The following is a 15,863-nucleotide window of genomic DNA, read 5'->3' on the forward strand; positions in this document are numbered from 1 at the left end:
ATAAACAATACATGATTACAAAAAACATCTTAAATAGAAGTCAGTGTTGAGTCCATGAGGAGTGAGAGTCTTCAAATGGTGGATCCAGAAGTGCTCAAAAGAAGAGATAGGATGATTGAACTCCACAACATTTTGTGGAGTTCAATCATCCTCTCTCTTCTTTAAGATATATTGGTATTGAACATGTAACTCTGCCACCAAGAGGTGGGAACCTGTAAGTGCTACTGTCAAAAAAAAGAGCACTTCTGGAGCCACCATTTGAAGACTCTCACTCCTCATGGACTCAACATTGACTTCGATTTAAGATGTTTTTTGTGATTATGTTTTTGTAATCATTAATTGTTTATGCTGATGTTTTTCCTATGAACATTTAATAATTTTGTCTTCTGATTTTTAGAATGGGCTGAAATCACTGGGTGTCATCACTCTTGGGACCTCCCACTCGTTGGAGGGGGTTTTGAGCACCTGGGTTGCCAAACAATTTTGAACACTTGGTCCAACTGAAGCTGCAATCTGACGAAGGCCTTTGGCCGAAACGTTATTATGAAATAAAACAGCAGCAGGACATCAATATTTTCAGTGTGCTATGCTTTTTCATCCATGAAACTCCAAAGTGAATATTTTGGACAAGGCCAAGCAAGTGAATATAGGGAGCATATGGTTTTTCAGAGTAAATCTTCAAGTACGTTAAACTTGTAGTGAGAGTAATGATGATGTGCCAATGAAGTGGGTCACCTGTGTAAAGGTAGTTTTTTGTTGGTTTGCTGCTAATTGGACCTGACACTAAATACCATCTGTTAAATCCACCGACAACCTGTCGGGAGCAGGATATAGTTGGCTGGTGTTTGCTTAGCATACAGCCCTTACTGTATCATCCCAGTGCACCATTGCTTCAGTCAGCTGAGCCAAGAGCACTGATGAAACTTGGTTTATTTTACATCCACTGTCATCATTCTGGTTTATTTCTCTTTCCTTGGTGGAGCAGGCTCCTTCCTCTGAGCCTGGCAGTGTGAGACTGCTCAGATGACTGTTCAGATGAAAACACAAAAGAGGGCAACAATTGAAAAAAAAATAAAGAGGTGGTGTCAGGGTTGATCAGTTCTATTGGGCATGCAGACGTGTTTGCCAGGTCAGGCAATCAGATCACACAGAGGCATTTGTGTCGACCATTTTTCCCATTTAATGCAAAACATATTTTGTTTCATGTGACTTGTTTATTTTGACAATTGTGTTCTGTTATTGTTAACATTGGTTTAATAGAAGAAGGGCCTTTACTGTCATTGTACATACATGCAGCAAAATTTGTCCAATGCATTTAACTCATCCTAAGTACAATTAGACATAAGCAGGACCATTAGGCAGCCAGACTTTAGCACCCGGGACTAACTCCAGATGTAGAGATGTTGCCTTGTTCAGGGGCAGAGAAAGGAGCAGACCCTAAATAAGCATGTTTTTGATTGTGGGAGGAAACTGAAGTACCCAGAGGAAGCCCATGCAGGCTGGGGGAGAACATGCAAACGCCACACGGAAAGGGTGAGAAGCTATCCCATGATCTTCTTGCTATGAGCAGGGATTAAAATTCCCAGTCACTATGATGGATTTCTGTTAATTGGGCTGCCAAAAGACGGGTTTTGTGCTGATGGCATCCTGACAAAAAAAAAAATCAAGGCTGGACGCAAGATATAAAATTATTCAAAATGTTCAAAAATGGATTTTTAGGAAGTCTTTTTGTTTGTTTGTGTGCTTTTGGCAGCAAGTCACTGTGTCTGTTCCGCACTCTGCTTCAGGAGGGGGGCAGTGTGTTTTGAGTGTAGATGTCTCAGCACAGTGACTACCGACACAGCAAGCAAAGTGTGGAGTTTTACTAACATATTTTTACACTTTTCTTTCAAAGTCTGCTTTTATTGTCTCTGTGAGTCCTTGCTGTGGTTAAACTAAAAGCACAGCTGCAGACCCATGACACAACAAACACTAATGCTTTTTCCCCAAAAATGCCTAAAATCTCTTTCTGAGGATGACATAACGTAAAATACGCTCATAAAACTTTCTTACATCTCAATCAGGTTGCGCTTTTCACATAAATACACAAATTCTTGATTGTTCCTGCTCAGAGACTGCAAACCAGGGGTGAATACAGATTGAAAGAGGGTGTTGTGGGGGGAGACGGCCCTCCACAACAGCCCTTGATTAAAGGTCCACTTTTGAAGACATTTTCCATACTGCTACTACTTATAATATTAATAATAATTATTATTATTCTAATAATTTTAACAACTAAAATGTTTCAATCAGTATTGCTCTGGGCCCAGGTTTTATTATAGTTCCAGACTAAGTTGAATTGATGATCCATATAAAAATAGTTTAGTTATTTAAATTTTCTGCATAACTAAAGTGGGATGTGAAGCAGCATCTTTTTTGTGTAGTGTCTAAGCTCAGCATTACTGGGTCTGTTTATGGTTCTAGCTTTTAAAATCAGGTCAGCTAGGATGATGGAAGCCAAAAATATGAAAATGATTGTGGTTAGTAATCTTATCAAACAAAAAAATTTAAATACAACACACATTACGCAGTACAGCCGGTCTGCTCTGTGTCAGCCTGATCTGTCAGGTCTCAGAAGCTAAGCAGTGCAGGATCCGGTTAGTACTTGGATGGGAGACCTCTTTGGAACACCAGCGGCTGTGTGTGTTTCTGCAGGTAAAACTGGAGTTGTCAGGAAGGGCACCCAGCATAAAACTTGTGCCAAATAACAATGCAGATCTGGCTGTATCCGCTGTGGCGACCCTGAACAAACCGGGAGCAGCCAAGTGGACAACAACAATATTACGCAGTACAACTAAACTGAGGGGGATTGGAGTGAGAAAATAGTGACGAAAAAACCCTCCAGAATGCATCCCTGGACATCAAAACCCCAAAATTTTCTGGAGTTATTCAGCGTCCCCCAGAACCTCTACCAGCAAAGGTCCACGTTCAACAAAAAAGGCACACCCCTCCCCCCATTTCAGATCCTGGCTACAGGCCTGAAATTTCAATCCATTATGAAAACAGTCCATACTTGCAGCCCTTCTTCATATTCACTGGCATGATGTACAATATTTACATGAATAAATGATTCACTTATGTAAATGTGTAATCAACATTTTGTGTGCATGTGTGTAGAATTATGGGGAGATAATTACACAAGAATGTCCTTCCAATTTTATAACATGGGAACTATTCTTTCAGTTTTGGCTCCAATTAGTAAAATTTGTTGCTACTATATGCTGGGTTTAGCCTTTAAAAATTTTTTAGGTTGAGGTACATGTGCCATTTTGGACTTGCCACAGTTGCTGCATCAGATGATGCCTTACCACTATCCCAGTCAGCAGTCTTATGTGGTGGGAGGTGCGATTGAACTTGATGAATTTTTAAAAACCTAAAAAACACGACGGGGAGATTTGTACAGGCTGGGGATCACCTGCAGACGTAGATACGGATGTAACCAGATTTTCCCAGGACAAAGTAATTTGATGTTCAGTGTCTTGTACAGACAGGATTAGCTGGGATTTATTCCACTGACATTGAAGTTGGGGAATGATCCATTTTTACCGACTGACTTCAATTAAAGGACCCGGGGGACTATCCCAGTGGTCATTGGTCGAGAGGCGGGGTCGCCAGTACGCCAGGACAGGACGCCAGTCTTTTCGTAGGCACACACATACACCTAATGGTATGTTCCACCTTTTTACCTCATGGAATATTTGTTTCATTGAAAGAATGTAAAAACATTCATTATTTGTTTTAGAAACCAACTAAAATAGATCCTTGTCATCTGATATTATATTCATTTGTATTGAACATGTGGTCCGCGATGCCGTGCACCGACTTTGTGTCCTTCCAAAAACATAAGACTGTGCACTTCCTCTGTGCAGTGAAAAAAATCACATCAGAAATTAGTCCAGCTTTTCATTCTAACTTCCTCCTAACAGTTCTTCGTGCCTCCAGACTGCTTACAGCGCAATGGATTAATTTTGTGTGTGCGTGTGTTTGAGGAACCTGCACTGTCAATTAGCTCCTTCAAATTGTCGTCCGTCAGCAAAACAAACTCCGCATGTTTCAGTAAACACTGCCCGCACTAGTGGGCGGGGTTTGCAGCATGCAATGGTACCGAATGGAATGACCAAATTGAACCAAATTTGCATGCAAAATGGAACAAAATTGCACTCTAAATGCAATGCAACACAAATGGGATGAATAATCCATGCCATGTTATATACAAAGCACCAATCAAATGACAAGGATCCACTCAGCCATTATATAATTCTAACTACTAAAGGTGCACTGACACTTGATGCATGCACTTTCACGCATGTTGTCGTGATGATCCCACCCGCTGTGTTCCCAGCTGGACGCCATGCTTTGTTCCACCGGCTGCCACGCGCTCTGCGCTGGATGCTGTGTATATAAAATAATTATTTCGTAGTGGATTAATCTTTTTCTCTGCAAGCTGGTTACTGAAAACGCCGGCGCCCCTCTCATGTACAGTCTACACCCGTTAACGACGAGTTTACTCTCCTGTACGGCACAGGTCGTGCAAGTGCATGCATCAAAGTTGTGCAAGTGTCGGCACACCTTAAGTGTGCTGCCCCAGCACTTCCAGTGGGGGGAGGGGATAACAATGCTTCATCACTCCGCAGCAATGCTTGGATGCTTAATTGTTAGTGGCTGGCGTCCAAATAATGTGAAGTACTGCAACATGCTCTGATCTCTACATTCAGCAGTGGTTCTTAACTTTGAAATGCAAAGGTTTTTTTTTTTGGTTTTTTTTCCCTCCCTTCAAAGGGGTTGCTTTTTTCCACTCAATCATTTTTTGTTATTGGCCATTCAGCAGCTGTTTATGTTGGACATCTTGCAACATTATTTAAGATGCATTTTACTTACAAGTTTGCAGAGTTTGGACATTCAAAATAACTATGCATCTTCAGTTACTGCACTTAAAATGATTAAACTTGCTATACCTCTTTCCTCAGGAGGCCATCAACTTGCTTGAGCCAATGACCAATGATCCAGTAAACTATGTGAGGCAGGGTGCACTCATTGCCTCTGCTCTCATTATGATCCAGCAAACTGAGGTCACCTGTCCTAAGGTAGGATTTTATTTTATTTTTTTAATTGCTTTCCAGAGCAATAAAACCTTGTAATTTTTTATTCTAGTTTATTGTACAGTTTCATAGGAGCAACATGTCTCGATGACTTTTAAAGATAATGTTTGAGATAACTTTGATAAAACCATTTGTTAGCTGAAGAGTGTCAGGTCAGGTCTAGGAGCGCATTAGTGCTGCATGTCAGGGAGCATCACCACATCTGCCCCACTGCACAACTGCCTTTGGTCCTTTATGGCAACCACATACACAGAAACCCGGCCCATCTCCACTTCTGGAAAGCAGACATCTGTCTGCCGCTGCCACATGAAATGTAGTTGTCCCCTTGGGCTTTTCCAGTTGGGGGTGTCCTCTGCACTGAGACACCTGTGCGCTGGTTTGTATCCAGAGAAGTGCGCCACATGGCCAGAATGTTGTAACTAATGGTCCCTCAAAGTGCAAGTAATACTTCTCGTCTGTCTTGCTAAGTAACTGTATTTTACAACAGGATACACAAGTTCCTTCAAAGACATCTAGTACTAAACATGCTCAGTCTTTGTCTTAGGTTATTGGATAAAGTCTAAGTCTCACAATTGTACAGTAAAACAGGAAACACCACGACCATGAAAATTTTATTTTCCTGCAAAGATGTCAGTGTTGTCAAACATGTCTGTACAGGGAGCTCCTGTTTCCATAAGTTCTTCACAGGCATCTCTCAAGCTCCAAGGCAGAGGACCCAGACATAAACGCCACTGCTGAGAAATCTTTCTTCAGCTTTAACAATTTTCACCATGTACAGATACAATTAATGATGGGCTAAGTCTAGTAAGTCACTGAAAACTTGAAACTTGTCTTGATCCAGGAAAATTTAAACTTCAGAGACTCCAACTCTTGACTCGGCTTCTCATTTTCAGTATTAACGTCATCCACAGATTCTGCAAAAACCACAGCGAGTAAGAAAAGAAAGTGAAAGACTTGCATGCAAGTAGATTGAAAGCAGCAAACATCGCAGATTTGTGAAGACATAAAGGAAAAACTGTCTTTATAGAGTTGGAAATGATTGGAGATACAGTAACTACATGCAGAGGCGCTTGGAGCAGCTGTCACTTTGTAGCAGACAGCTAAGAAATGCCAGACACATTTTAAAGACTCATTTTCTACAGTACAGCAGTCCTTAAAGCTCAGGCCAGTATGCAGCATTGAGTAAGAGGCACTTTTTCTAAACTCTGGAACATCCATGACTGTTTATGTAAGAACCGAGTCTTAATAATTTCCAGCTTTGCCTCACAGGTTTACACCATCTTAGGCCTTTAGTTTGAGTGTGGTATACTGATCCAGTCAGCTGATAACCACCCTGCACAGTGTTTATTCTGTCTCACTCACACGTACCGTTAGTGCTGGGACTCCCAGTTACTGCATCATCACCATGGGTGTGGCATCAGTGATTTGTCTTCTAACCATTTTGCCAATAGAATGCAATATAAGCTTCTCTCAAAATCTGTTTCAATTGTGATTTTCCAAGTCCAGTGTCTTTTAGGGGTAGCTATGGATTAAAAACTTAATTAAAATTTTTGTGATTTAGTAGTTACCAAGAAATGCTTTCAAAAATGCCTTTCACAAAACTTCCAGTCTAGCACTTCAACTGTGTAGGTACAGATTTGTACTCTGGCATTTCAGACACTTTTCTCCAAAGCTTTGTAATGTCACATACAAAATAATGTTGTGAACTTGAAGACAAGGAGCTGACCTCAGTGTCTGGATCAAATTTGGGCTTAATTTTCTTACTAAGCCAAAGTGCAGCACAGCCACTGATCTACTCCCCAACTCTTCAGCAAGTAGACAACTCACAGTTTCACCTAAGCAGCAGTGGCACTGAGAGCATCCTTGATGCTGTCGTACCGTAGATGATGACTATAAACTAACAATGATGAATTGTAGAGACTGCACATTAACATTTATTTTCCTGTTTTGTTTTCTTTCTTTTTAAAGGTTAATCAGTTCAGGCAACTTTATGCAAAGGTGATCAATGACAAACATGATGATGTTATGGCCAAATTTGGTGCCATCCTGGCCCAGGGAATCCTCGATGCAGGTCAGTTATTCAGAGATGGTATGCTTGCTCACTTACCTGTTTAGCCTGATACTTGGAGTTGAGGTTGAGATGCAAACCATACACCTCAAATGCTGCTTGTCCCCAGCGTTGTAGGAATGGGAGCTTAGCAGCTCAGGAGTCATTCTCTCCTATTTTTGTACATCACTGACAAAAATGACAATCATGACAACTCAAGGGTATTTACCCAGCTTTGTGACTGCGTGGCAAACCTGTTTTTACAGGACACCGGCAAAAGCCTGTTTTCATGCATCTAAAACTGGCAGGTATTCTTAAGTGATTATTTTACATGGAGATAGATTTCAAACATATATTTTCCTGTTTTTCAGCATGTTTTCACCAGCAAAAACAGTTTAAAACCTGTTTTGCTGGGATGGGTTTTGCCAGGTGGTGACCAAGTGGTTAGTGCCTTTGGCTTCTGTGCGGATGGTTCCCGCTTCAAACTCCACTCCTGTCACATTTCTCCATGTAATGTGGAATTGCGTCATGAAGGGCATCCGGTGTCAGACTTGTGCAAAATCAACAAGCAGATCCACCTTTGATCTGCTGTGGTGACCTCGAGTGAAAATGAGAAGGGAGTTATTTTTACAGACAGGGTTAAATCTTCAACCGATTTAACCGTCTGTCATTAAGCAAAAGATCAAAGCTGTATGTGTTTGTTGCTGCCTTCATCCTTCAGATGGAAAATGAGATTCTTATTTACTTTCAAAGAAAACAAGAAAACCGTGTGTGTGTGTGTCATTGTATATGTTGGGTGGACAGAAACTTAAACTGCCATTTCTCAGGATACATTTTGCATGTGAGGACGAAGCTTATCCGTATGAGGTAGCCATTAACTTCATGTAATTATTACAGTAAGTAATATTTGTCACACTCATTATGTTAATAGACACTTTCATGTCAGTGAACGAGTTTGATTTGGCTTTTATTTTTTGGGAGGGAGAGAAATCCGAGCTGATTGCTTCCCCTTGCGCAGTTATGATTTTTAGTCTGCAATATAATGTTTTGCATTCAGAATCCAGTCTAAAGCATAGTTTGCTGGTAGCATCACAGTCCTATTTGATTTTTATTGTTGTGTAACCTCCAGTCAAAACAACTGAACAAAAACACCTGCCTACTTTATAAAAAAAATCCTCCTCTACCTCAAAAGGGAAAATATCGCTGCAACACTATATGAATTGAAAAGCAGACAAATATTCAAATGCATAATAATTCTGTGCTTTTAATGTGTAAAAACAGTTTTAATAAACAAAATCCATTTCAGAATGTGAACAGTCGTGGGCTAAATGGCTACATAGCATAATTGTATGGGGTAAGATGAAATGCTCACAGTAAACCACTGACAACAGTGGTTCTCAAATTGGTCTTTAAAGACCACACAGGTTTTGCATACCACAGGAAGGTTTCCTGTGTTTTTTAACTTGCCCCATACAGTTACATTATGTAGCCCTTGAGCTGTGACCATGTTTGTATTGTAAGTCAATACTTGGTATATTCCAAAGCAATAGAACCACTGTCTGCACCACAAGGCTGGCTATTCTTATATCCAGGGTTTGATTTAAACAGTCTCCGGCTATAGAAAAAAACACAAGTATATAAAGGACTGGCATATTATACATACAGCCCCAATTCCAATGAAGTTGGGACTTTGTATGAAATGTAAATAAAACAGAATACAATGATTTGCAAATCCTCTTCAATCTATATTCAGTTGAATACACCACAAAGACAAGATATTTAATGTTCAAACTGATAGACTTTTTTGTTTTTGTGCTAAAATTTGCTCATTTTGAAATGGATGCCTGCAACACATTTAAAAAAAAAAAAGCTGGGACAGGGGCGGCAAAGGAGTGGGAAAGTTGATGAATGTTCAAAGAACACCTGTTTGCAACATTCCAAAGGTGAACAGGTTAATTGGAAACAGGTGAGTGTCATGATTGGGTATAAAAGGAACATCTCCAAAAGGCTCAGCCACTCACAAGCAAAGATGGGGTGAGGATCACCACTTTGTGAACAGTTGCATGAAAAAATACTCCACCAGTTTAAGAACAATGATTCTCAACGTTCAGCTGCGAGGAATTTAGGGATTCCATCATCTACAGTCCATAATATAATCAGAAAATTCAGAGAATCTGGAGAACGTTCTCCACATAAGCGGCAAGGCCGAAAACCAACATTGAATGCCCGTGACCTTCGATCCCTCAGGCGGCACTGCATTAAAAACTGACATTGTGTAAAGGATCTTTCCACGTGGGCTCAGGAACACTTCAGAAAACCATTTGTCAGTTAACACAGTTCGTTGCTACTTCTACAAGTGTAAGTTAAAACTCTACCATGCAAAGCGAAAGCCATACATCAACAACATCCAGAAACGCCGCCGCCTTCTCTGGGCCCGAGCTCATTTGAAATGGACAGATGCAAAGTGGAAAAGTGTGCTGTGGTTTGATGAGTCCACATTTCAAATTGTTTTTGGAAATCATAGACGTTGTGTCCTCCGGACAAAAGAGGAAAAAGACCATCCAGATTGTTGCCAGCATCTGTGATGGTATGGGGGTGTGTTAGTGCCCATGGCATGGGCAACTTACACATCTGTGATGGTGCCATCAATGCTGAAAGGTACTTCCAGGTTTTGGAGCAACACATGATGCCTTCCAAGCAACGTGTTTTTCAGGGACGTTCCTGTTTATTTCAGCAAGACAGTGCCAAGCCACATTCTGCACGTGTTACAACAGCGTGACTTCGTAGTAAAAGAGTGCAGGTACTAGACTGGCCTGCCTGTAGTCCAGACCTGTCGCCCATTGAAAATGTGTGGCACATTATGAAGCACAAAATAAGACATCAGAGACCCCAGACTGTTGAACAACTTAAGTCGTACATCAAGCAAGAATGGGAAAGAATTCCACCTACAAAGCTTCAACAATTAGTGTCCTCAGTTCACAAACACTTATTGAGTGTTGTTAGAAGGAAAGATGATGTAACACAGTGGTCAACATACCACTGTCCCGGCTTTTTTTGAAATGTGTTGCAGACATCCATTTCAAAATGTGCAAATATTTCCAAAATAAAAAAGTTTATCAGTTTGAACATTAAATATCGTCTATGTGGTGTATTCAGTTGAATATAGGCTGAAGAGGATTTGCAAATCATTGTATTCTATTTTATTTACATTTTACAGAACGTCCCAACTTCATTGGAATTGGGGTTGTATCATCCTGGATGCGAAATATCTCCACACATATGAGTGGTATTGCTACATAGATGTGTGTGGGATGATGATGATGCGTGTAAAGTCCACTGGTATGGATTCTGCTTATTCATCACTGCAAGAGCAACAAGCGGAGTTCTTAGCTACCTTACAGTGCCTGCTGCTCCAAGAGAGAAGTTGTTTCAAAGTGAGTGAAAAAGGGAGAGACAAAGTAGTGGGTCATGCCCCGCAGAAAAGAGTGTGACCATCTTAAACTTGAAACAAAACTGTAAATCAGACAAACAAAATGCTATTTTGTGATTGTTTTATAACAGTTCAAGTATAAAACGCAAACATCGACACACTGCAGCAAAAAAGTTTATTCCTGCTGTGATTCTGTGGCTGTATGAGTGTGTGTGTGCAAGACTGTGGACCACATTTGGCCTGCCTTTCTTTTGTTTTGGCCCACCCTGGCAATTGACAGTCTCTGGAATTAATAAATTACTGTTCAGAAAATTAAATAGATGTACCGTATTTACTCCATTAAATCCCCTGGGGGCCTGCAATTTTGGTGAAAGGGGGCATTTATTGATGATTGTTTACTTGCACATTAGGGTGGTCCTGTACATTATGCCAAAAATAAAAATGTAACTTAAAGTGCTTCCTGCAGAATTGTTGATCTTAATGAGAAACGGTTTTGTGCAAAATTTTATTTCAATATGACTATTCTAACCACTGCCGCACGCGGGGTGGAAATTGCAAAGGTTGAGCATATTAACACAAACCAGCAACAGTAATGTACCTGTTCACAAATGAAATACAAATTGAACAACAATCCTTTCTCCTTTAACAGACCATACAGGAGAGATAAAAAGTATTACTTGTCACTGTCCACCTATTTCCAATTTTCTTCGCCTCCAGGAACTGACGTCGATAACACTCAACAACTTGCAGCAGGTATTGGTGCTGCTGTTCATCCTTCGTTAGGATCTGATTGTAATCCTGGATAAGTGCAACTCCTCACTCAGCAAAATCATTGACAGCAGCAATGTTATCCAGGACCTACTGTGAAGACTGGGAATGATGGGTCATCCTCCCACTCTGAGAGGTCTTTGATGAGGAAGTCCATGTTGACTTTGAATGCCTCAAAAATGCGACCTGAGGCAGATGTAACAAAATCTGCCACTAATGTATCCAGTCCATAGCTCAAAGTGTCACTCGCACTTTACAAAAAACAGGGGCAGGGCAGCAGTGATTAATATTTTTCAACTCTCATGAAATTTCACCCAGTTTATTTTTACCTGTAATGGAAACAAAAAATGAAGAAGCACCTTGAAAAAGTTGAAGTTTTTTTCAGGACCACCCTAGTGCATGCTGTACACAGTACGGCCTTACGATATGTACGGACATGCATACTTCATGCAAGAGAAGCAGCGCAGACTCTAAAAGAATGTTTTTCTGCATGCAGTAGATGTTACACAATTACATAAAATGGCTCCACGCAAATGTTGCTACTCTGCAGCATTCAAGTTAAAAGTCGTGAATGAAGCGGAAGAGAAGGGGAAGCACCATGCCTTTTGGATTTTCCTAGTGAATAGGAAACGTGTCCGGTTGTGGTGTCGGAACAGGAATAAGCTTGCAACCCTGGCCAAAACAGCAAAGTGGCTGCCGGGTTGGGGGAGCTAAGTGTATTATCAGGACATTGAAGAGGAGCTGATAAAATGGTTCCAGGAAAGGAGAACGGCAGGTGATCTCAAACAGGGAAGAGTCTGAAATACGAGGCACTGTGGTTGCATAAGCAACGTGGAAACCAGAACAGACTTCATGAGATTTTGTGGCAATGAGGTAGGGCTATTTCATTTTCATTTCACTCTGTTCTCTCAGGAATTCCCAAATTCACTACATGCAATTTACTGAAAAATCCGGGGGGGGGGGGGGTGCTTTAATCGAGTAAATATGGTAAATTCATTGTGGTGAAGCTTTATTTTAGATGGGCTAAAATAATATACATACAAAAAAGACAGTCAAAATGCACCAGAAACCACCAAATAGTGCACTTTTATTTTGTCTTTATTGTTATCTTTTTTGATGGTCTGCAGCCACTGTGGGTTTCATGATGGATGTTTTCTGCTGGTGGTCTCAGAAAGTTGTTGGCAATATTTGCAAGAATCGTTCCTGCAGTAGACAGCAAGGAGATACCATGATTGTTTCCACAGTCTGACTTGTCTCCTTTCCGCTTGCAAATGGTCATCATTGAGTCTTTCAGGTCTGTAGATATTTCTTCTAGAGTACAGATTTTCATGATGAGTTGGTGTAGTTGGTATTTAAGAAAGGGACCTCCTTCTTTAAAGAACTCAGTGGGAATGTTGCGTTACCCAGGTGCTTTGTTGTTTTTCATGCCTTTTAAGGGCAACAAGAGTTTCTTTGAGAGTTGGGGTTTGGCCGAGTTCTTCAATGATGTCTTGTCTTTGTAAATGGCTCAACACTCTCTCTGGGTTGGTGTTCAAGAGGTCTGCAAAGTATTCTTTCCATCAAGCACTGGTGTCATCTTTGGTCTTCAGCAGGGTCAGGCCATCCTTGATTCATAGAGGTGATTGTTCTTGGGTGGAGGGGCTGTAGATTGCTTTGGTGGCATTGAATAAGCCTCTGCTGTCATTTCTGTTGGCAAGGGCTTGGATTTTGGCAGCCTTGTTGATCCACCACTCATTTTTCAGTTTGTGAGTTTCACTTTGCAGAGTCACTTTGCATTGTTGGAGTCGAGGTTTTTTCTCTTGTGAGGTCTCATCTTTCTGGAACTCCGGGAAAGATTTTCACTTTACTCAATGAGTTGTTGGAGGACCTGGGCTCCCAAGGTTTAGGGGCCCAGCAGGGAAAGAGTCCTTCATGTGGAATTCTTTCATCATGCATTGTTTATTTCTGGGTCTCCAAGCTTGGCGATGTTGAACCTTTTGGCACTTTGGCAGTGTCCGGTCCTCCTCTTCAATTTCAATTCACTTGATTTAATTTATATAGCGCCAAATCAAAACAAAGGTAGCTCAAGTCACTTCACATGAGTAAGGTCTAACCTTACCAACCCTTAAAGCAAACATGCGACAGCGGTAACGACAAAGTTCCTCTGATGATGTTGAGGAAAAAACCTCAAGCAGACCAGACTCAGACGGGTGACCCCTGCTTTGTAAAAACCCCTGGTTTTTACGAAGTTTTGTAAAACTTTCTTGGGGCGGATGTTCAGCTGGATCCTGGAGCAGATCAGACAATGATTTGTCCAACAGTCGTCTGCACCATTAATTCCCTAGGTGGATGGGTCATCTTGTGGATGAGATGATTTTGTCAGATAGAATAGTGTCCAGCTTGGCATAGAAGATCTCCTTCTTTTCATGGTCATCATCAAGTGTTGGTGCATAAGCACTTATGACTGTGGGATGGCGTTCACTCACAACTTTGAGATTGGAGATTGAGTGTCTTCAGCCATTCGCTGACACCCTCTGAGCGTTAAGACCGTTTTGGAAGGAGAGAACTTGATGACAAAACAGATGTCATGGATTTGCTGTTTCTTCTCAGGAAGCCCATTCCAGAAGAAAGTGTAGCGCCCTTGCTCCTCTCATAGCTGGCCATTTCCTGCATATGTTCCATGGACCAAATTTCATTAGTTGTGCTTTTTTTCTTCTACAGAGCTGGTCACCCTCTGAATGTGGTAGTCCAGACAGTTTAAGGTGAAACAGACTACGTTTAGGGTACCTTTTTTAGCCTACTCCCTGTTGAGGGTGAGCAGAGGAGATCCTAAATGGGCCTGCTCAGTCACAGATGCTACTGCTGAAAAACCCTCCTGCTTCTTCCAAGGGTCTGATGACTGAATCGCAGATTTGTCGCTCCCATGCTGGGTCAGACATGAGGGCTTACAGAATCACAATCCTGCCTCTGTCTGTCTCTGCAGATCACTGAAAGACTTGTGGGTGTAGGGCACACCATATAGAAATTCTCCATCCAGGGTCGATCTAGAGACACCTGTGAGTTAGTTTGTCTAATGTGGAAATGCCGTTGCACATCAACATAGACATGGTCCTTGAGAGATTTTTAACCTGGTCCAGTGGCTGGAAAATCCCAGAGATTGGGAAATCGGGATCTGAAGACCTGCTGCAGCCTTGACCCGCCTTAACAGTCTTTGGGTTTCAAGCCATCACCTCCTCCACCTGATCTGCCTTTGAGGACTTCTTGTTTCACAATAGCCCTGTTAACCATCTTGGGTTCAGGGTTTCTGTTCTATTCTGTAACAGCCACGGGGCACAGAAAATCCCTCCCATATTTCACCTTAACAGGCTATGCCCTACGTGATCCATTTCCCAGGGCTTGTGACATGGATGAGGGGTTAGATTTTGACACCCAAACACTCTGGATACTCCACTGACTAAAATAGTTTTTCTCCCAAGTGAAAGGATAAAGGCAAAACAACAAACAGGAAGTGTTTTTAAGGGGTTACATTGATTCTAGTATAATACAGTGGTATCTAAACACCAGCGGACATGTCAAGATTGTGGCAATGCCTACACCGTGAAAAGAACAGTTTACACAACATAATTCAGGTGATGAAACGAAGTCACTATCCAGTGAATGCTAGTGTGATAGAACTGTATGTCGACCCACCAAAACATCATGCAAGGTTTCAAGCGTGTAGTATTTCTACAAAGGTTAAAATAAATCTGGAAATTCAGGCAAGTCAGTACCATGTCTAACCAGAAGTGAGAGAGTTTAACAAAAAGAGTTGCGCTCTTTACACAAGTCCTGTTTGTTCTGGTGCAGTAGTCAAGCAGAGCATAAACAGTTTGCAGGAGGAACTCCCACATAGAATGACAAACTCAGAGTTTTGTCAGATCGTTTTTTTTACTTAAAGGAGCCTTACCCAGAAGGGTGCAGGAAAGAAAAGAAAAAAGTGCAAACGTTTCGGTCTCCCTGGACTTTCCTCAGTGCAAACCGAGTGTGACATAGGAGCTGTTCTTTTACAGAGTTCATCAGGTGTCATCAATTAGTGGCCAATTAGCCACATACCAATCACAGACTAAAACCAGTTACAAAAAAACTGATATTTACAAACATTACAAAGTACAATAGATTACAAAAAACAGGACATATCCAACTCTTCATTCCATTTGGATACAGAGTTTTCAAGTAGTAAATATATCTACATTCACATTGAAGTAAACATTTGTCAGTGCTGCCACCTCGTCTGCTTGGAGTAATCAAGTCAGTGCCACAAAAGTCCAAGTCTGTAATTGAATGATTGCCATCAGCAAAATGCCTAGCCACTGCAGATTTGGGATCTTCTCTGCGGATGGCGCTCTTGTGTTCATTAATCCTGCATCGTAACTGTCTGGTGGTTTTACCAACATATTGAATACCACATTTAGTGCACACCAAAAGGTAAACAACATTAGTTGATCTACATGTGATAAATTTT

The 15,863-nt window shown here is 41.2% G+C and overlaps 1 protein-coding gene across 1 annotated transcript in view; it reads left to right on the forward strand.

Annotated features, from left to right (window-relative positions):
* The window catches only part of psmd1 (proteasome 26S subunit, non-ATPase 1), a 113,532-nt gene that overhangs the window by 70,166 nt on the left and 27,503 nt on the right, over positions 1-15,863 (forward strand). Inside the window, exons 18-19 of the mRNA XM_034179961.1 lie at positions 5,007-5,123; positions 7,107-7,209. Of these exons, the coding sequence (XP_034035852.1) occupies positions 5,007-5,123; positions 7,107-7,209 (220 nt within the window). The remainder of the gene's footprint in view (positions 1-5,006; positions 5,124-7,106; positions 7,210-15,863) is intronic.

This window comes from Thalassophryne amazonica, chromosome 10 (genome assembly GCF_902500255.1).
Source record: "Thalassophryne amazonica chromosome 10, fThaAma1.1, whole genome shotgun sequence".
Lineage (NCBI taxonomy): Eukaryota > Metazoa > Chordata > Actinopteri > Batrachoidiformes > Batrachoididae > Thalassophryne > Thalassophryne amazonica.